The sequence below is a fragment of the Amphiura filiformis genome, chromosome 11 (assembly GCF_039555335.1).
Source record: "Amphiura filiformis chromosome 11, Afil_fr2py, whole genome shotgun sequence".
Taxonomy (NCBI): Eukaryota; Metazoa; Echinodermata; class Ophiuroidea; order Amphilepidida; family Amphiuridae; genus Amphiura; species Amphiura filiformis.
The window spans coordinates 7016975-7038462 of record NC_092638.1 but is presented as its reverse complement, the minus strand read 5'-3'; the positions used below and the strand labels follow the sequence as shown (position 1 = coordinate 7038462).

At 36.9% G+C, this 21488-nt stretch overlaps 1 protein-coding gene across 1 annotated transcript in view; it reads left to right on the top strand.

Moving 5' to 3' along the window:
* Positions 1–12197, top strand: part of LOC140164281 (14-3-3 protein epsilon-like) — a 36692-nt gene extending 24495 nt beyond the window's left edge. Inside the window, exons 2-5 of the mRNA XM_072187550.1 lie at positions 2516–2733; positions 4603–4709; positions 7162–7505; positions 9112–12197. Coding sequence (XP_072043651.1) covers positions 2516–2733; positions 4603–4709; positions 7162–7505; positions 9112–9164 — 722 coding nt within the window. The 3' untranslated portion in view covers positions 9165–12197. The remainder of the gene's footprint in view (positions 1–2515; positions 2734–4602; positions 4710–7161; positions 7506–9111) is intronic.
* Positions 12198–21488: the final 9291 nt, after the last annotated feature.

Below are 21488 nucleotides of genomic sequence, written 5' to 3'. Positions count from 1 at the left end.
TCTCCAACAAAGGGGGTGTAAATTTCAAATGGAGTCACTCGGGTAATCTCATTTGAAAATCATACTTCCTGTGTGTGAAAGATTAAGGTCATATCTTCCATAGGGGTGTACGGATTTCAACTGAAATGGCCCAATGTGCGCATTGGCAGTGATAATTGCATCGCCAAACTTGAGGAATTTTCAAAAAGGTATACTGTGTCTAAAACCAGAGGAAAATGTATGAATGAAGCTAGGTTAGTTAACGTGGGGTTTTAAATGCCAAGTGCTTCCTTTATACCCTCAAAATCAAAATTTCACTTCTGGTTTTGTTACAGGTGGGGACTTAAGGGTTCAGGATATGGAAAATTTATTTATAGGTTTGTCAATATTTTGGTTTCCTAATTGCACATTATTGAAGAGCGAGTTCATAAGAAAAAGTTGAATGAAAGGTATTTGATCCTTACCATTGCCTCCAATTGTGGACTGAAATCTCAAGATTATTTGAAATCTTGCATTCTAGTACAAGACTTGTGTGCAACATGCAGCAGATTTTATATTTTAAAGCTTGCACCATGCATAAAATTAAAGTGCCTGTTGTATTGTTGACCATTCACCAGTACTTGAAATACTGAAATCTATGGGCCTAAGCTCAAATTGTAAAATTTTAATGTTACACTGGTCCTTATGACTATAGACTCTCAAATCAGCAGCAGATGATGATATGTGGATAGATCATGGAGGTAGTAGAGAAGGAGAAAGCTCGCACGCATTCTATTGTACAATCATAATTGCCGCCCTTTGAGGTTTCCAGATCAACGTTTTGATGATGTAACCCGATTATCACTTTTAATCTTTTGTGCTGTATATACATGCATGGTCGCACACTTATGTGCGCTATAAATATGATGAAACAGCATAAGTCATTCTAACTTGATGAAAATGATGCTTTACATCTCTTTCATTGCCTAGTTTAAAAGAGGGCTCAGGAGGCGGTTTATTTTGAAACCTCGGGGGAGGAACAATTGTTAAAGTTTTGGGTAAACAAATAAATCGGACCAACCCGGGCAGTACCGGCGACACTGAGATACATCTCGCTTTGATGGGAGAATTCCTCAACTTAAAAATGCGCAATTTGTTTTAATAAGATCTGCGTATTTTTAAAACAGTGGTTAAAACAATTTTACCCGTCCTTAAAATGTGTGTGAACTGCACCATTCCATAATAACCTGTTTAGAAACATTCTGGAACAACATGTTTCAACATATTAATCGTAAAAATCATTATTATATTAAATGAAATATGAATATTCAAGTTCAGCAGCTAAGTAAATGTACATGTATGCGCATCCATAATACATGTTTTGCGCATACATGATTTACTTGTTACTAAATATGAACCCCCCATGAGACGGAGTCATTCCAGAAATTATCGGCGATGATCATTAGATCAAAGGTATATCTGTCTCTATTGTGTTTACAATAGAATTTACGTAATGAGCTTAACGCGAGCTCACTCCTCTACTACCTTCATGGATAGATAAAGTTGGCATTGAGTGCACCTTGTATGTGTTACTGACGTATCACAAAATTTCAAGGGGCCTGCGGTGATTTTTACAGGCTTTTGCCCTGCCTTATTTCAAGCACTATTTAGCATTTACCAATTGTGCAGTGTTTTTAAGATGGCCCCCACACAAAGGTGTGTAAATAATAAAGGCGTTCACCAATTGCACAGTGTTTTGAGTGGATTGGAGCATGTTGTATTTAGCCAACGTCTCGCAATCCTGACGCTCATCAAGATGCAAAAAATGTGACTGGAATGGGCTTTCCCAAGAGTGCCCAACGCAACAGGTAAAGCGGTAAACAGGATATCAACGTTCAAGCAGTTGGTGGCAATGTGGGCATTTCCAATTTACGAGATTCCAGGCTTATCAATTAACTATATTGTAATGCAGAGGTACCAGACTTCAGGAGAACTGGCTCCACCCAGGGTTAGCCGAATCGAGGGTCAAATCACAGAAATTTTCTATGGGACGGGAAACTACTGACTATTAATTTTGCAGGGGCCAATGTTGAAATATTGCCCAATGGTGTTTTATGGGGTAAAAAACAAAAAATTAAAAAAAAGTTGCCCAATTGGGCTTCCAAATCTTGAATTTGGTAACCCTGCCTGCCTCCACTCCATAAGATTAGGGTTAGATTCTGGGGGTTTATTTAGATTAAGGTTGAGAGTAAGTGAGCAGTGGCAGCACCAGGAATTTTTTTCTGGGGGAAAAGTAAAATTTGGGAGGGGGTGGCAAAAATCTGGCATCTTTTCCTAAAATTTGTAAATTTTTGTTTAAAGTGGTGTGATTTTTGCCCAAAATGTGGCCATTTTCTGCACAAGAATTTCTATGATTATTTTCCTGACTGGGGGAAAGGCAAAATTGTTGGGGGGATTCCCCCTGCCATGGACTGAGTTGGGGTTTAAAATTCCCCCAGATGTACAGCTGCCGTAACCATTCCCATGTTCTAAAATGTGTGTTTCTTTGTCTTTACAGAAATGGTAGAAGCAATGAAGAAAGTAGCAGCAATGAAACTTGAACTGACAATAGAAGAAAGAAATCTGCTGTCCGTAGCTTACAAAAATGTGATAGGTGCTCGCCGGGCCTCATGGAGGATAATTAGCAGTTTGGAGCAACGGGCAGAAAGCGACAAGAATCGGGAAGGGGATAAGGATAGGATGGATCCTAAGCTAATAAAGGAGTACAGAGAAAAGGTAAGAATGAAGGAAACTTGTTTGATTATTATTATTTATTATTATTTTAAAGAACTTATAAAGCGCATCTGCGCTGTACAAAGAAAATAAAAATACATCAAAAATACACAGCATGGCATAACAGCATGATATCTTGGTTGTTCCTACAAAATTAAGGTCTAACATCGTTGGTCAGGCCAACTGGCCAGTTTTGGGCAGTAACCACTGTGACTAAATACCAGTAATGTTTATACTATAATCAAATTAAGTATTTCTTGGCCAAACTGGAACACTGTGAACGCTAGTGGCTCCGCAATAATCGCACCCGAATATAGCGTGGTACAGAAGAAAGTATACACACGCCTTGCACTGCGTACACGCTTAGTACACTACATGGACGCAACGCGACTGTTCCACTTTGGCCAAGAAATACATAATTTGATATAGGATTTGGGCAGGTAACCTTGTACTTGCATATTGCAATGTTCTTTTAGACTGGTCAGGACCATGGCAAGTTGGACAATTATGTTTTGCCATTAAATATTGTATAATATTTAATGGGATATTTATATAATATTGGATGGCATGAGGGTTGTATGAGAATATACTGCACGCACCATGAATGATATTCAACGAGCCGGTACGGCGAGTTGAATATCATTCATGGCAAGTGCAGTATATTCTCATACAACCCGAAATAAAGCTATCCAATATTATTATTATTATATAATATGAAGCTGACTGAAACTCATAAATGAAAACATTCATGCATCAGAAACACAAGGCTGTTTATAGACACAGGCCTATGCATACACATAGGCTAGGCCTAGTCAAGGCTAGGCTGGCCTTGTTATTGTGTTGGTTGAATGCACACGCACGCACCACGCAGACAATTGAGTAAGCTGTAGGCCTAACTACTGCAATACCGCCGTGAAACGAGTAACCATGTTCTCTGTGCACCGTCAATATTAAGATACTGACCTGATTAACTCAGATTATACCCGATGAAATCGCCGTATTTTAGCTGCAGTTTTGTGCTGCTTGTGTGCTTCGCAGGACAACATGACTTGCTGCACACCAGAGGGAGTCGTGCAGTACCAAAATTAGTCTCAATCACTGTTTGTGAACGCTCTACGTGAATACTGCGTTTATGCTTTATGTGATGCGTGCCTTCTGGGTATTGTGATGAGCGTGCGGGTATCAAGATATATTGAACAGTTTTGTAAAAATACTGAACAGTTTGATTTAAACGTCATTCAGTACTAAAAATGAGTGGTATAGATGGAAGCTTCATATTATATATAATAATGTATAATATTTAATGGGCATTTTGGGATCCATAGCTTCATCCCTCACTTTTCTCAAAAATAGTGAGATTTATACCACGGGAAACCTTTGGTTACATAATGTTTGTGTGTTGACAAACATTCTTGTCTATTCATTCGCTTTAATAGCAAAAATATCAAATTTGTATAAATGTTCTGTTTTAAAACAGAACTAACTTACAACACAGTGACCTTTGGAGCAGTGTCATATACATAACTAATTATGTGACACGATCTGGTCCATGGAAGCCGAAGGCGGCAAGTTTGAAATTGAGATACGGCAAAAATAGACATCACAAAACTTCACTGAAGCTTTATGCTAGACCTTTGATATCTTCATTATATCATGTAATAATTATAGTAACTCAAAAATGCCTCCTTAGGCCTCCATGGACCAAATTGTGTCACATATTTGCAACTCTTCTTACCATATAGGCCAGCGTGCTTTAGGCTCTTTAGCATTTCGTTTGAGCCTGGTCCCATCAGGACCAAAGTGTGTCTCTGCATGGAGTAACTTTTTAAACAATTTATAATCACACATGTTGTTTTGTGTTCTATTTTTCAGGTTGAGAAAGAGCTAAAAGATATCTGTACAGACATCCTTAAAGTACTGGACGAACACCTCCTTCCATCCGCTGAAAAGGGAGAATCCAAAGTGTTCTATTATAAAATGTAAGTCTTTATTTAGGTACTGTATTTGATCAAATTGGCACCCTGGGTAGTGGCATACTGTTCGGGGACAGGAAAAATTTGCCAAAATTTGAAGTACTTCTGCCTGTTTTAATCCCAAATTAACCTTGTTTGTCCTATTTTAGCATTAAAATTCCACATTTTCACAAACACATTTGTCCTGTCAGAATCATTCTACAATCTACAGGTAAATTAAGTAATTCTTGGCTAAACTCAAACATACCTGTTGTGTCCATGTAGCGTACTAAGCGTGTATGCAATGCAAGGCGTGTGAATGCTTTCTTCTGTATCATCGCTATGTGCGTGTGTGTTTATCGCGGAGCCACTAGCATTCCGAGTGTTCGAGCTTGGCCAAGAATTACCTAATTTACCTGTAGGAACGCTTCAGCAGACAACTTTGCATTTACCCCCCCACCACCACCACCACTACCACAACCCCCCCCCCTCATCCATCCTTCCCGGAAATCCTTGGCTAGTACGCCACTCACCCTGGTTGCTTAAGTCATTGATGGAGGGGTACTTGATATTGCTATAGTTTGAAAAGTCAAAGATAATTTTGCAGTTCAAGAAAATAATATATAAACCGTACAAAACAAATATCATGTAGCTATTATAACTATGCTCAGCGTGCTCAGATGATTTTGCTGCACAATTCAGCAGGCATTTTCACCATTTTGAACACCAATATTGTGGTGCATTGGAAGGGAGTATTTATAGATGGAAGTTTTAAAAAAGCACAAGTGGTGCAAATTAGATCAAATTCAATATAAACTTACTTGATATGATCCAAACAGTCCATTGTTAGCAGCAATGAAATAGAGGAAAAATTGAAAACATCAAAATAAAGCACTCCATCATTAATCACCAGGTGGAGGATTTCACTGTCTTAAAGTGAAAGGGTTAGTGCGATCAGCAAATGGGCTATTCCAGTTGATATCCATACCTCCTATGGAAGACATGACCTTAATCTCCCACATAGGGAGTGTGAATTTCAAATGGGGTTACCTGAATGGGTGACTCCATTTGAAATCCCTTATCAAGGTTATGTCTTTCATAGGGGCCGGATAGATTTCAAATGGAATAGCCCAATCTGAACTAGTGTCTTTTGGTGAGAGATTTTAGCACTGTACTGGTAACATGTATAAGTGGATCATTGGGTGAGATCTGAAAAATTTAGCAATCTACAGGTCAATTTTGGTGTGCTGTGAAAAAATTAAATTATGTGAATTAAGAAAGATGTGGGGAGAGATGATGGAAAATGTATAGAGGTTATCCGTGTTCTATAAGCTGCATATCCTATCGACGACTGCTACATGTATACCTTGTTTAGGATTTTCAAAAGAAGTACCTGCATGTGCAACCATGACTGTTTCAAAATAGCCCGCCATCAAAGTCATGTAAGTAACTCCGAGGTCATGCATTGGTTTCACATTGGTTTGAATGAGGAATACTACTGGAATTCGCGCCTTTTGTTAGAAGTCACACATGAGTGACGTGGATAACCTCTATTCAGAGAGTGTAACCTCTACCCTTTAGCTCATATGGCATTTTAAGTGTTTGGATGTTGTAGATAATACAATGTTTTGTATTAAATTTCTCCTCGTTCCCACTCAGAATGGACAGGTGTATGCGATGGGTGTATGGCATCTCATGATTCAGGGAGTCATGTAAAATGGTGGTCCTGGAATATCAGAAGAGTCATCCCTGAACATGTAAAAGTCAAAAAGAATTGGGGATCATCCCAAGTCTGTTACTGGCAGTAGTAGTAGTAGGATAGTACAGTGATGGTGTTGGAAAGATTAGGCTATTCCAGAATTCCAGTTGAAATCCATCCATGTGACGCGATCAAGGGAAATGAGTCGGATGTTGCTAATATTGATTTTGAGATATTGGCAAAGAAAGTGTTAAAATTCTTTTGTTTTTTACTGTTTTTAGTGATTGATTAATTGACATAACTTCGCAAGCAAAAGTCATATCAACATGGGGTTTTTAGTTTCTGAAAGCTCTGTCCTCTTTAGAAACCTATGTAAAACTCATTTCCAACCAGGGTTGACAAGTGATTCATTCCCCTTGATCATGTCACTTATGTTGTGATACAGTGAATTTGAAAAAAAAATGGCTGTGGTGCACCTAAATGGGTGGGATATCCATAATTCGCTATCGTAGTGCACGTTAGTAACCATTGGTTACTGGTTCAAGCCTGGGCCGAATTTTGATATGCCATAGGCTTTATGTTGTGATCATTTTGATCAGTGGTTCATAACAAAGAAAGCGTGAGCCAGTTGACCTAGCAACGGTCATATTCTAATGTGCACTACGACAGCGAATATCATACCAATGTCAAAATCAGATAAATCTATTTTTAAGAGCAATTTACTGCCCAGAATATGTAGAGCTATTTTTGAAACCCATTTTGCATCGATACTCTTTACAGGAAAGGTGATTATCATCGGTACCTGGCTGAATTTGCAACAGGGAACGACCGAAGAGAAGCAGCAGAGAATAGCCTGTTAGCCTACAAGGCAGCCAGTGAATGTGCCAGCAAAGACCTGCAAACAACTCATCCAATTAGGTTGGGTCTGGCTCTAAACTTCTCTGTATTCTACTATGAGATTCTCAACTCACCCGACCGTGCATGTAGGCTCGCCAAGGGAGCATTTGATGACGCCATAGCCGACCTGGACACATTGAATGAAGACAGCTATAAGGACTCCACACTGATTATGCAGTTGTTACGAGACAACTTGACGCTGTGGACGTCTGACATGAATCAAGAATGTGAGTAGCAGAACTGGGAAAATGGGAATTTCCCAGGAATATAAACTCAAAACTCCCCTCCAAGAAATGATTACCCCTCAGTTTGTTACATATTACATCGTTTTCTATTTCCTTTCAACCTCCAAACACTAAATTTCCTGGAATGAGGTTCCCAAATTTCTCACTTTTTCCTGGCCTGGTAGGTAGTCAGGAAGTTGTTAAGATGATAAGTTCAGAACTTGTTGAGACAGTATATGGGAAGTAAGTTTTCAGGATTAATAAGACAAAATTACTGCAAGCTAAGATGTTGAACATAAATTTATAATATTTTGCAGATTTCTTTTTACAAATTAAGCATACTGGTAATCATCCAACACATTATTTCCACAAGGTCCTATGCACATACTTGACATCACGCGTGTATACGCGATGGTTAAGGCATAAAAGGAACCTTGCAACAGATGTTAGCAGATCTAATGCATAAGCACCTCTTGCAGCAGAGATAAATTCATGACATCATCCTCGAGGTGCATGACAAGTTTCTGCACTTAAAGGATGCCTTGCATGTGATGACAAAGATCGGCAAGACAACCAATCATAGTCCGTTTCTACTTTGAGTAATATTACAAGTTCATCTCCGCCAGCAATTATAGCACAATTCTTTCCAGAAATAAAAGGATTATTTTGAGGGGCTAAGTGCAAGAAAGTTATATCTGCAATACATGTAGCTGCCCTGTAGACATTTTCTGCACCTGTCGTTTCTGCATTTCGTCCCGGGGGGGTACTCAGTACAAATGTCCATACGGGGACGTGCCGCAAACATGGGTAGCATTTTCAGCCTTCTGGTATATCAATGACCCCCTTTTCAAAGCCTATTTTGGTATACATGTATGAATGGGTCCTTTTTTCAAAATTTTCTCAATTTTTTCGGAAAACAGCCCAATTTTTCCTTAATCTAGCCAAAATTTTCAAAATTTTCCCAAAATTTTGGGGAAATTTGTAAAACTAAGACAATTTTGGGTAAATTTGGCCGAAAATTTTGACTTTTGGTATATCAATGGGTCAAAATTTCTTGAAAAATTGGTATATTTATGGGTCTACTTCCAAAATCTCAGCGGCACGTCCCTACCAAAACCAAACTTGAGTACCCCCGGCATTTCGTACACCTGTCAGCTATTGCAGATGGGAGGGTGCTTGCATTAACCCCTCAATTTGTTGTATGGAGATAGAAATTGGGTGATAGCACCTTATGAAAGTACTGATTTACAGTCCTTGGCAGAGGTTTTTTGCACATTTGCTAAAGAGTGCATCTTGATAATCATGTGAACTGGGTCACAACTGCGAATGAGATGCCAATATTTCATGGTGCAGACCTAAAACTTGTCAGCTTTTTTGCAGATTTTAGCTTTTTTTGTTGTTCAAATTGGCTTGTTTTCTTTTATTTTCAGCATAATTTGAGCTAATTACCTCAATTTCATGCTGTTTTTCAGCATTGTTTTTGAGCATTTTCAGCTTTTAAAACTAAAGGTCAGTTTCAAGTCTGGATAAGATTCAATTAGCCAATCAGGAACACAATTAATGCAAGATTTCACAAGACAATATGTTTTTGTTTTCTTTCTTCCTGCAGCACAAGAAAAGACTGAAGTACAAGACGTAGATGGAGGAGAAGAAGCATCTTAATCAGAAGCCAAGCCGTCTCTATTATCAAAAGTTTGTGAATGGTCTCTATGTGTCATGAATCATTTACGTAGCTTATTATTATTATACACCACATTCATATTGTGAGTATGTGAGAAGTTCAACAAAAAACAGTTTCATTAGTGTCGTCTGCTCATGCACAACGTATGGCACACACTGACTCATACTCCAATATTAATTAGCCAATCATATATGATCAAAATCAATGGTTTAGCCCCACAACAAGATAAACAAATAATCAAAAAGGCTTTTGCTTGATTGCAACTGTGACCCTCATTAGTTGGATAAAGTTAACTTTTTCCCAATAACTGAAATAAATGCACCAAGTTATGATGTTGTATGTTTGTTAACGGCTTGGTGCATGATTGTATCGGAATTAAGCGTACACTTGTACAGGTTGAGGTGTATAGCTTCTATGCTCAGGTTAAGGTGTACAGCACTCGTAAAGACAGACGTGAATGTCAGCGTCCGTGTTTAGGTAATACATCATGTGCATACATTGGTCTTGTGTCCCCATGCATATGTAAGGAGTCCGACGGGTAGTAAATTTATTAAGGTTTACATAACGGGGCTAAGAACACCTGAATTAACACATCACTCATACTTTCCTGGTAACAATACGAGGTCTGAATAACTAGTTGCCTCCTTGCCTTGTTTACCATGTTTGTTAAAAACATCGTATAATCTGACAAGTCAATATCAACCCCGAAATTCAATTTTTTTGAGATGGCAATAAATGATTTGTATGGGGTAACAACCTGCTGACAACAAAGTAATTCAAATGCATGATACCATAAACGAGTCACCAGATACAGGTTTTTTGTTTTTTGGTGGATAAGTCTTCAAATATTTAACATACTGCCCATAGCTTCTCACATTTTGCCTTGCTGAGATAAGCCAGGTAGTCAATGCGAACTGGTGGTTAGTAAAGGCAGCATACACCTGTTGTCTTAAAGGCAGGCTGCACCTGTTGTCTTAAAGGCAGCATACATCTGTTGTCTTAAAGGCAGCATACATCTGTTGTCTTAAAGGCAGCATACACCTGTTGTCTTAAAGGCAGGCTGCACCTGTTGTCTTAAAGGCAGGCTGCACCTGTTGTCTTAAAGGCAGGCTGCACCTGTTGTCTTAAAGGCAGGCTGCACCTGTTACTTACAGCTGTTACTCACACCTGTTGTTTGTCTTGATACCTTTGTATCATTTCTTTGATTCCAGATACCAACATTCAGCATGCATCTCATGATATGATAAAATAATAAACTTGTAAACATTGGTACATAAATGTTAACATTTTATTTATTACCATGTACATACATCAAATCGACAATGAAAGTGCTTGCGATTTGAACCACTTGTTTCGCTCAATTCAAATTTGTCTTCTGTTTTTGCCAGAATTGAAAAAGTGGTTAAAAAGAAGGACTGTTGCTGTATATGAGATATGGAAAGCTCACTATTTTGTCAAAATGGTCTCATTTGTGATGTGATCAAGCAAATTCAGTCTGAAGTCGGACATATTCAATTTTCAGTTTCTTATGGGATTGTAAACGGCATTTGCAAAGCTACATTTTGCAGAAAACACAATTGAATTTGGACAACCAGATCAAAAGATATGAGCAGTTTAAGAGTTTCCAAAACAAAAGGAAACAAAAGGAAAAACTTCCTTTGTTTGGCTATATCTCATAATCAATATTTCTGACTTCCGACTGATTTTATTTGATCACATCACATTTGTGATGGCAAAGTTCAATAACCTGCATTCACCAAATGAAGCTCAGAAGTTGACCCTGTATTGTAGAGTATGAGTTTTGTGCCCAATATACAATCAAAGGTCACATGAGTGTAAAAATTGGTGAAAGAACTTTCCTGAAAAATGGACATCTCAAGCTCTTTCGTTTTTAATAATTATTTGACATTGTCTTGTGTACAGAATTAAAATCAAGGGTGCTAAAGCCTGCTCAGTATAAGATGGAATATGACCCCATCCATTGACCTTTGTTATTACATACACCATGACCAAAGTCATGCTTCATTTGTATTTGAATGATTTCTAAGAACTAAAGTGTGTTCTACCGTAAGTTGACAACCAACCATCACAATCTGTGTCCCATTTGTGTAAGATTCATGCATTATGGTGTAGGTCATGTTGTACATTATACTGGACAGGCTATACTGGAATTTGATATTCACAGAGTGTAAAAAATATTTCAATGTTTTCTTGTAAAACTGTTATGTCCGTAGCGGTCTTCTGGCATGGGCAGAAAGGACTGGCTATTCATGTTGAAATCCATACACCCCCTATGGAAGATATGACCTTCATCTTCCACATATGGAGTGTGAATTTCAGTTGAGGTCACTTGAATGAGTGCCTCTATTTGAAATCTATGCTCCCGGTGTGTGTGATTAAGGTCATGTCTTCCAGGAGGTATATGGATTTCAACTAGAATCGCCCAATTCCACAAATGTGTGGGCTATTGGCAGAGTATGTAACATCAAAAAAGCAGATAATTAAATAGTGTTGAGGGGGAATTTGTTGCTATTCAACCAAATTGCTGTGTTCATTTGGATGCTGGGTTGTATGAGTGCATTTATGCTGCTCGCTGTAAAAAAATACGTAATTGCAATTGTAATCCTGTCTTACATACAAATGATGGATTGAAAATATCATTTCAATTTTTCCAGAGAACTTGTGATTATAAAGTGCCCGACCGATTAAGGTTCAAATCGGCATTTGTGGTGACAATGATTAAGCGCATGACCCAAAAACTTGACCTATTAATAAATTGCACATGTGAACTTGTATTATAAACAATTATTCACTTGTCTGTGACGTATCAGTAACCATCACCAAAAGCACAGACTAGAAAAAAAAAACTCACGCTCATGAGAGGAAATGATAATAATAAAAGATATTATACTCTGGGATGATTCATGATTTTGTTTAGATTTATCACTAATGGCCATTTGACTGACAATACAGTGTATTTTTTCTGCTACATTGGGCTTTGAATGTATCATCCATGAGGTCAAAGGTCAAAGCGTCAGAAACTAAAAAAAAGAAGATACCTTGATACTTTATGCTTGTAGCAACAAAACGTTTAAAAGGCACGTGTTAAAAACATTAAAAAGGTGTCATTTTACGTCTCTGATCAGTTTTTGATTTTGTCTCGTTTGTAAGCGGACTGTTCTTGTGACTCTTCTTGTGTATTTTTCATTGATGGGGAAGACAGTCTCTGCTGCAGGCATAATGTTATCACCTGGAAGCTTTGGCTGCATGGTTTGTCAAGATATGTGTGAAAAGAGTTGGTTTGTATCACAGTTGCCATTCTCAAAATGTTATTGTTATTACTATATTATTAATACTATAGTTTCAAAAAGTTGTAAGAATTTTGTAAATGTAAGTATATAGTATATAATTAGTCTTTAAAAAACCTAAGGAAGAGTAATTTTGGTTCTGATGTTATTATTATTATAAAAACTAGCTCCATGTTTTTTAAATGCACCTAGAAGTAGGGGGATTTTTTGCATGTATGTTCAATTTGGCGGGGATGAACGAGGCAAGAGTTAATAAACCCATTAGGCTATTCTAGTTGAAATCCATACACCCCTATGGAAGACATGACTTTAATATCCCACACAGGGAGTGTGAATTTCAAATGGGGTTACCTACATGGGTGACTCCATTTGATATCTACACCTGTGTGGAAAATTAAGGTCATGTCTTCCATAGGGGGTGTATGGATTTCAACTGGAATTGCACATTGTTGGTCTGAAATGGAATGAAAATTATACATAAATATATACATATTTATCCACGCCTAGTTACCAATTTTAATGAGTAGACTATAAATAGTGTCAGGTTATATGTGTACATGTGAATGCTGTGATTATTTTTTGTTGTGTATTGGAGGGACATATATATTCTGTATGACCAAGCTGCTCGTTTCATCTGAGCTAGGCCCATGTTAATTTCAAACAACTGCTCTTTTTTAACATAAATCAAAATCTTTTTGTACAAATTAGCCATTCTTTATTTACATGTGTTTCAACTTCATATCTTTTGTAAATGATGATTCAGTATGTATAATATCTTGGTGATCGACTTTCATTTCTTACACATTTTCTGCCAATTCCTGTTTTGTTTAAAATGGAATGTTATAAGAAGTATTGCATGGAAGGAAATAGTTAAGTATACCAATATTCTAACCCAGTGGGCACTACTTAAGAGCTATTTTGATTGGTTGCAAAAAGTCATATATTGCATATTGAGCCAATCAGAGGTATGGTAAGAATGGCCAGTAGGGCTGAAGCTTAAAATTGCTAAGAGATATAAAAGTGTTATTTTGATTGGTTACCTCGGATGATAAATCATGCAATTAACCAATCAGGAGCACTTTAAGAAAGAGGGTAGTGCCCACCCTTGGGGTTAGCATGCAGGCTTGATATGAAAATCATACAAGCGACTCACGCAATGTGATGTTGAGACTTGCCTGCACTTGATGTGTATAAAAGTCGCAGTAAAAACATGATGTACATTTATGCTGGATGATTTTACCTGTGAGTGCATATTGCAAACAGGTGATTCTGATTGGCTAGGTGAAGGGTCACAGTATATGTGCATCTTATTGGCCAGTTGAGCAAATTTGATCATATTCCTCCTTGCATGTTAATAATGATGCATGCCCAAATAAATTATTACTCCATTAGGATTGTAATTTAATGTGATGTTATGGTACCATGGCTATGTGGCTCATGGTCAATTCAGGTCTCAAATCTTGGAAAGTAACATTTTCTAAGCTTGGGCACAACAGGTAGGATATGTCAGATTAGTTCTATGTATGCCCGTGTGTCTTTAAGCTACAAATACATTGTTGTAAAACTAAAGAGCAATTTGAACTTTAACGCAGCCAAAATAATTTTACTCCCCAGGAGTAGTCCAGTTGGTTCAATTAGTAAGGTGTTAGACTCTGGTGGACTTACTGCTAATTGTCCTGGTCTACCCATATGAAAACTTGGGATGTCAATTTTGGTTGCAATGGTTATTCTGTGTGTAGGCTGATGAGGGTTCTGTGCCTGTATAGAGCTGCATAAGGTGTGTCTTGGGCCCTAGTGGTCACCAACTTACTGTTAACCCTCTCCACGCTGGTGTCGATTGCAGACGACAAGTTTCAAAAAAATTCAAAAATTCCAGAATTGTAAATTATCATGACCATATTTGGAATCAGCATGAAAAATGCATTCAAATGAGTACAAACAAGCCCGGTATTGGTTCAGTAGTTCTTCAGATAGAACTTGATATTTTGAGAAAGTATTTCAAAACTTGGAACTTTTTCTGTTGAAGCGAAGGACTAGCACTCAGAGCATTAAGTACACAGATCTAAATGTAATAGTGCTATATACATTGCTGCTCGAGGTCAGGTGAAAGTATGTACTCCTACTATATAAAATAATTTTGGTAATCTAGAAGTTTAAACTGCTCTCATATTAAATTCGATCAATTGATACGATTGAATCTTTTCACAGTTGAAAAGAAATTCTTGTTTACAAAAATGATTGTAAAGTGAGCCCACGGTTATTTTCATTTGTCTAAACTGAGGGCTTGTCTTATTTTGAGCTCTGTAAATGCATGTCCTAAACTGATTCCAATTTTGGTTTACTAGCAAGATCAATTGTGCAATGGACATAACAAACAAACAAGCAAACATACAAACAAAAAACAAACAAGTAGCTCTTGATAGAGCTAAACTGTCAATGGAAAAATATGATTTTAATGATGACATTGTTGTCATATTGATAATGAATGGGTTATTCCAGTTGAAATCTATACAACCCTATGGAAGACATGACCTTAATCATCCACACAGGGAGTGTGAATTTCAAATGAGGTTACCTCAATTGGTGACTTCAGATGAAATCTACACCCCTGTCTGGGAGATTAAGGTTATGTCTTCCATAGGGGGTGTATGGATTTCAACTGAAATAGCACAATGCTTGTCTTTGATCATTCCCAATGTTTTCTGTTATTTTGTGTAAGCACTAATTGGTATATGGTTCACGCTCTAGCTTCTGTGAATTATCTCGGTTTGTCTGAAGAATTTCATATAATGTAGCCTGTTTGGGAAGACCTGAACTAGCGCTAAGTATTTGGTCAGTAGGATGTAGTAGTTGCAGTTTGGAAGAAATGTGTTTTTTAAAGGTTTTGTTATTTTTTATTTAATGTTGACATTATGCATTCATTCATTCATTCATTTATTCATTCATTTATTCATCCATAATTGTTTCATTTTGAAGGCCGTATAATAATTGTGCGTTTTTTTTTTGTTTTATGGCAATAAACTGGCAATTATGTATGTGCCAATTTTATGTTTTTCTTTTTCTTTCAATAGGAACAACTGGTGCAGGAAATAATAAAGCAAGAAGTTTGGAAAGAAGGTTCCATTCTGTCATTAATAATCAGTATTTAACCATTTTACACATCAAATTGGTTGGTAAACTGTCCAATTTGGTTGGTATTCTGGCCAAATTGGTTGGTATTCTGGCCAAAATAGTCAGTATTCTGGCCAAATTGGTTGGTAAACTGTCCAAATTGGTTGGTATCTTGTCCAATTTGGTTGGTATTCTGGCGAAATTGGTTGGTATTCTGGCGAAATTGGTTGGTATTTTGCCCAATTTGGTTGGTATTCTGGCCAAATTATTTGGTATTCTGGCCAAATTGGTTGGTATTTTGCCCAAATTGGTTATATTCTGCCCAAATTGGTTTTTATACTATCCAAATTGGTTGGTATTCTGCCCAAATTGGTTGATATTCTGTCCAAATTGGTTGGTATTTTGGCCAAATTGGTCAGTATTCTTCCCAAATTGGTTGGTATACTGACCAAAATTTGAAACAAAGTGGTGCATATCAAATGAATGTCTTTTATTAGCCTGAAATGTATTGGTTATTTCTAGAAAGAGAACTTAGTATTAGCTTGCTAACTTAACAATATACCTGTATATTAGTGGCAAATCAGACCCAAGACAAATAATTAATAAAACTACTTAACTTTATTCAGACCTGCCTTTGATATGACATTAAGTTATAAATGTTTGCCAAGTTTACTTTGACACAGATATTAACAAGAGTATTAGTAAAGTGCTAGCTGCAATAGTGTGTTGTAAAAAGTCAAAAAGATTTGTTACATTTTATCATTTTCCTCCAGAATAAATTGAGTTTATTTAAAAACAAAAATAGAGATTTTTTTTATTGCATGCAGCTGCAAAATTCATATTTGCAGATGTTGTAAAACTATTATAATTATTATTATTATTATAAAGAAAAAGATGGTTATGTGATTTATTGTATATGATGAGTTTTAGAATTTGTAGTACGTAGGTATATACCTCTTGTGATAACATGTGAGCCTCGTTAAATTTTGCCGCCGCCGCTGACAAACGCAGGCTGCCGCTAACTCTTGCCGCTGGTGTGATTCCAAGATGGGCCGATTCTAATAGTTCTTCATTTGATATGTTAACTCTGGCTATATGTTCTGTCACATGTATAATGTATATCGTTAGTGTAGGTAGTCATTATTCAAAAAAGAAAAAAAATATTTGAAAAAAAAAATTATGGTAAATTCTTGTGACTTGTGAGAAACATGTATTCTAAAACTTTAAAAATGTGAATTGCATTCTCGCCCTTTAATATCTGCCGATGTGTGCTTAGTACCGTGTAATACTGAATGCCATTTGTGATGTAATATTAACCTATTTGGTAGAGGGTGTTTTGGAAAAAGCATCACTAGCAGATTCTCATCTCCTATGGAGTCAGTTCATAACTCGCATGCCTGTGTAAAAAATACTGGACTTTTGATGTGTGGGATTGTGTAATTTACCATAACTCAGCACAGCACTCAGTATCATGCATGATTGAGTTCTTGAACTTAGATCCTGATTATGAGAGTACTAAAAGAAGTGAGAATGCAAAGAACTTTTTAACAGTGTCTGGAATATGTATTTTAATTCATGCTGTTGCAATGTTTAAGTCCACTGAATTGAGAAGAATTTGGTTAGTTTTTGTTTTCTGGTTGATTCTTATTTTTTTGTGAGTGGTTACAAAAGTAACATTTAATTTATGAATGTGTAGAAAAACCTTGTGTTTTGAACCATGTTTACCATTCTTATACTGAACTCTTATTGCAAAGAAATGCAATTTTTATGTATCAATTCTGTGGAAATCAGTTTTAATACCTGAAGATTTCAGATGCAAAATGTGATAAACGCCATCATCCCGATTCAGGTTTAGCTACCCACTGTAAAAAAATTGACACTGACTTGGTGCACGCATATCTTGCTGTATTTATTTTGCTGCAGTGCAGGATATATCCCGTACACAATGGATACGCAAGTATCAATTCCTACAGCAGAGTGTGAAGAGCACCAATATCTAGTTTGGGTTTGATCATGTTTTGCATCGGAACTCTTCACCAATTTTTCTCGGCCATGATGGTAAGGGAGAGAAAAGGCGAGTCATTTCTAATGTTTAAATGGGAATTATAATAGGGTCTTTCGTAGACATGTTATTTTTTGTTCCTATTGGAAAGTTGTAGAAAAATTTATATTGAATGTGATACTTAGGTATATTTTAAGCAGGGTTTAAACTTTTGATTGCGTGTGTGTGCTTGCACGTGTCTGCTTTCCCATGAAAAAATGTATCTACAAGTTAAATTATAAAGCAGTGTTTTTCCATGGGAGGGCAGATGTATTGGGTTATTCCACTTAAAATCCATGCACCCCCTATGGAAGACATGACCTTAATCTTTCACACAGGGAGTGTGAATTTCAAAAAGAGTTACCTGAATGGGTGACTCCATTTGAAATCTACACCCACTGCATAGGAGATTAAGGTTATGTCTTCCATAGGCGTGTTTGGATTTCAACTGGAATAACCCATTTTACATATTCTCTAAGCTGGCCTTGCATTTGGTTCAAAACCCTGCACATAAATATGATCAAACACAAGGTGTTTCTATATCATTATAAATTGATGTAAACTTAGACCATAATTTTAATTTCTAAAAAAAAACAAGTATGGACCAGAAACTGTCAAGAATGGGAGAGTTGAAACGTGGAAGATGAATGGTATTGTTTTAACAGTGTAATCAGTGCAGTACAGTCTGTCTATTCAGTAACAGGTTCCATATAGTGTATGTATGTTTTATTCGCTCGTTTCAACTCGCTCATTCGAACCACAGAGTGATTAGAAAAAATGATACTGTACAGGTTTGTTAGGCCTCTATCTCGAGGCATTTTAGTCATGATGTGTACAAAGTGTAAAGCTAAAATAGATTCTGATATGATTATGATTGATATCAGGTGAAGTGGTTGTTGTTATAATTTAGCAGTCAGAAGTGGGTATTCTAGTCGAAATCCAAACGCCCTCTATGAAAGAAACCTGTATCTCCCACACAGGTGTATATTTCAGGTGGAGTCGTCTATTCAGGTAACCCCATTTGAAATGCACACTGTTGTGGATTAAGGTCATTTCTTCCATAGGGTGTATGATTTTCAACTGGAATAGCCCAAAATGTTGATTCAGTTTAGGAATCATCAATACCATGTGCCACTGTGGTTGTTTTGTCTAGTCTTTTATTCCAGTCTCGTGTACAACCACATCATCATAGTGCCATTTCAATGACCGCTTCATCTGATATTGATAGTTTGCGACAGAGTCTACCACAACACTGGGCTTTTTCAATTTCAAGCAGCGTTGGCGGTAGATTTTGAAGCGAGGAATGATGATTATTAATCAGGAAGGAGAAATGGGATGGGTTTTTTTCCGCTACTTTTTGAAAAAAAAAATTGTGCGAGTAGATTATGCCCTGTAGATTGAGTGACACGTTTGTAATTGGTGTGATCTCGTAGCTCTGCTATCAAAGCAAAGGACCAAAGTTTGCCTTTTTTGGACAGTGCTCCATAAGAAATAAACCTTAGTAGGGTTTGTGATTCTCACTCCTTAAACCTCCCTTTCTCCTTGTGATTAATAATATTTTGTAGTAGACCGACTCTGAATATTCTTCTCTTTCCAGTGGGCTTTGTACATGTTTTTATCTACATGCTGTAGTGACACATAATTATCTATTTTAACAAAATTAATCAAAGAAATGTTGCTCCCAAGTTTCTTGTATCTCGAGACAAAAAATGCCAATTTAACTCTGATTATGTGTGCAATAAAGGTTGTAATAAACAGGTGCTCCACCTGCTATCTTATGGTACAGTGCCAAGGGTCATGTACTGTCTTGATTTAAGTATCATCTAACAATAATTGTGACTGGATGAGGTCTAAATGGGTTGATACATTCACATGCCCCCTGTGGAAGATTTTCAAAATATCTTCCACAGGGGGAGTATGAATGTCAAATTCAATTAGCACATTAACAAAAGTCATCCTTTCTCTATTATCGGGTTGAATCTTTCTCAGAGGGTGTATGAAATTCAAATGAAGCTGCCTAATACCCGGTATGTGTTCATTCCGTTTGAAAATCATACTCATACTGGAAGATATTTTTAACATCTTTGGGGTAGTGATTTTTAAATGGAATAGCCTGGCAGTAAACATGGTTCACAAGATACAAGCATATATACATATATTTGATTCCTAATGAAACTAGTATATGTACCAGTCGCATCTGTTGGTGGTTCTTAATAGAGTAGTACTACCCAAATATAAGGGCCAGCTTATTGATAATGATGCCATCTGCTAGGTTGTCATACACAGCTGAAACTATATATAATTTTCAAGATGATTTTAACATAATAGAGAGATACAAGTTACTTGCATATAATATGTGGATGCTTTTGCCATTAATATCATCTATCAGCCTTCTACTTTACTTATCACTACATCATATCAAACAAGGCTGTAAGGTGTTATATTAATGGGCTGTTCCAGTTGAAATGCATACACCTGTGGAAGATATGACCTTAATCTTCCAAGCAAGGAGTGTGAATGGGATTACCTAAATGGGTGGTTCTATTCGAAATCTACACCCCCTGTGTGGGATATTAAGGTCATGTCTTCCATAGGGTGTTTGGATTTCAACTGGAATAGCCCGATGCGTATCTAGACAATCAATAACCCTTTTCAATAGTGATCGCTATTATTGCCTAGCTGGCACAAAATATTGTACTAAAAATGACATTTAGCAAAGTGATAATAAACAAAAAATCATTGTGTCACTCCATACTTTGTTGTTATCTGTGTGTGAATAAACTTCATGTGATTATGTTACTCTATTATGGACTAGTTTAGTCGTCTGCCATGTTTTTGAATCCGTGATCAGGGCCCAGTGATTTTCGCTATGCGAAATTCTGCCAGGTTTTGTTCATTTCACTAGAAAATTTGATTTGATCTGTGCAAATCGTTTGGCCTTATTCATGCCATGTGGCCGTGTGACATGATTTAGGGAACCTACTTTAATCATTAGACCTCATTAAAGGAGCATGGTTAGCTTGTGATCTGATTGCAACACAATGTTTTTCCATAAGCCTTCAAAATTCCAAGTTCAATTATTGCCTTAGCAATTTGGGATTTTAGAAGCAAGAATGTGTATCCTAGTGGTCCATGGACATAACATGCTCAATCTGAGGCTATTGACGAATGTGTTGATACTACGCTCTATTCTGTACATTACACATATTTTCTTATTGAGGGCCATCCTACAAGCTGTATACATTGTAATGTACAAAAGGTAGCCTGGAACAGTAACCTCCGATCAGGCAGTCTACCCATAGAACAGTTAAAGTGCATGACTTCCAGGGTGGTAACTAGCAAACTTGTTTTTTTTCCATACTGCCTAAATGAGGCGTAATTCTATCCCTTTAATTTCTGGGGATATGAGAAATATACAAGGTTTCACCTGATACCAAAATCTGCATTTTGATGGTGGGGGGGAGGCTGTCAAGCACCAGTAATTACATAACTATCCAATAGACCACACATTTCTAGCCAGTGAAAGTTTGTTTTCCAATACTTAAATCCACTAGGAATAAAGCCTAACACATATGACAGCAGTGGCACCACTAATATGCAGCAGATTAATTTCTTAGTCCTGTTCCTATATTGTAAGCCATAATTTCCCATAATTTCATCTTTTATTATAAATATAAATATTTTTATTGGGATATGGAAGTCTAAAAAATATGTAGTGTATTGTGATTTCTGCCAGTGGTGTTTTTTTTTTTAGTTACCCCTAATTAGTTGGTTTGCTAACTCAACCTCACCCAAAAGAAAATATCAATTTCAATACCCCTCCCCCCAAAAAAACTCTTAATGGG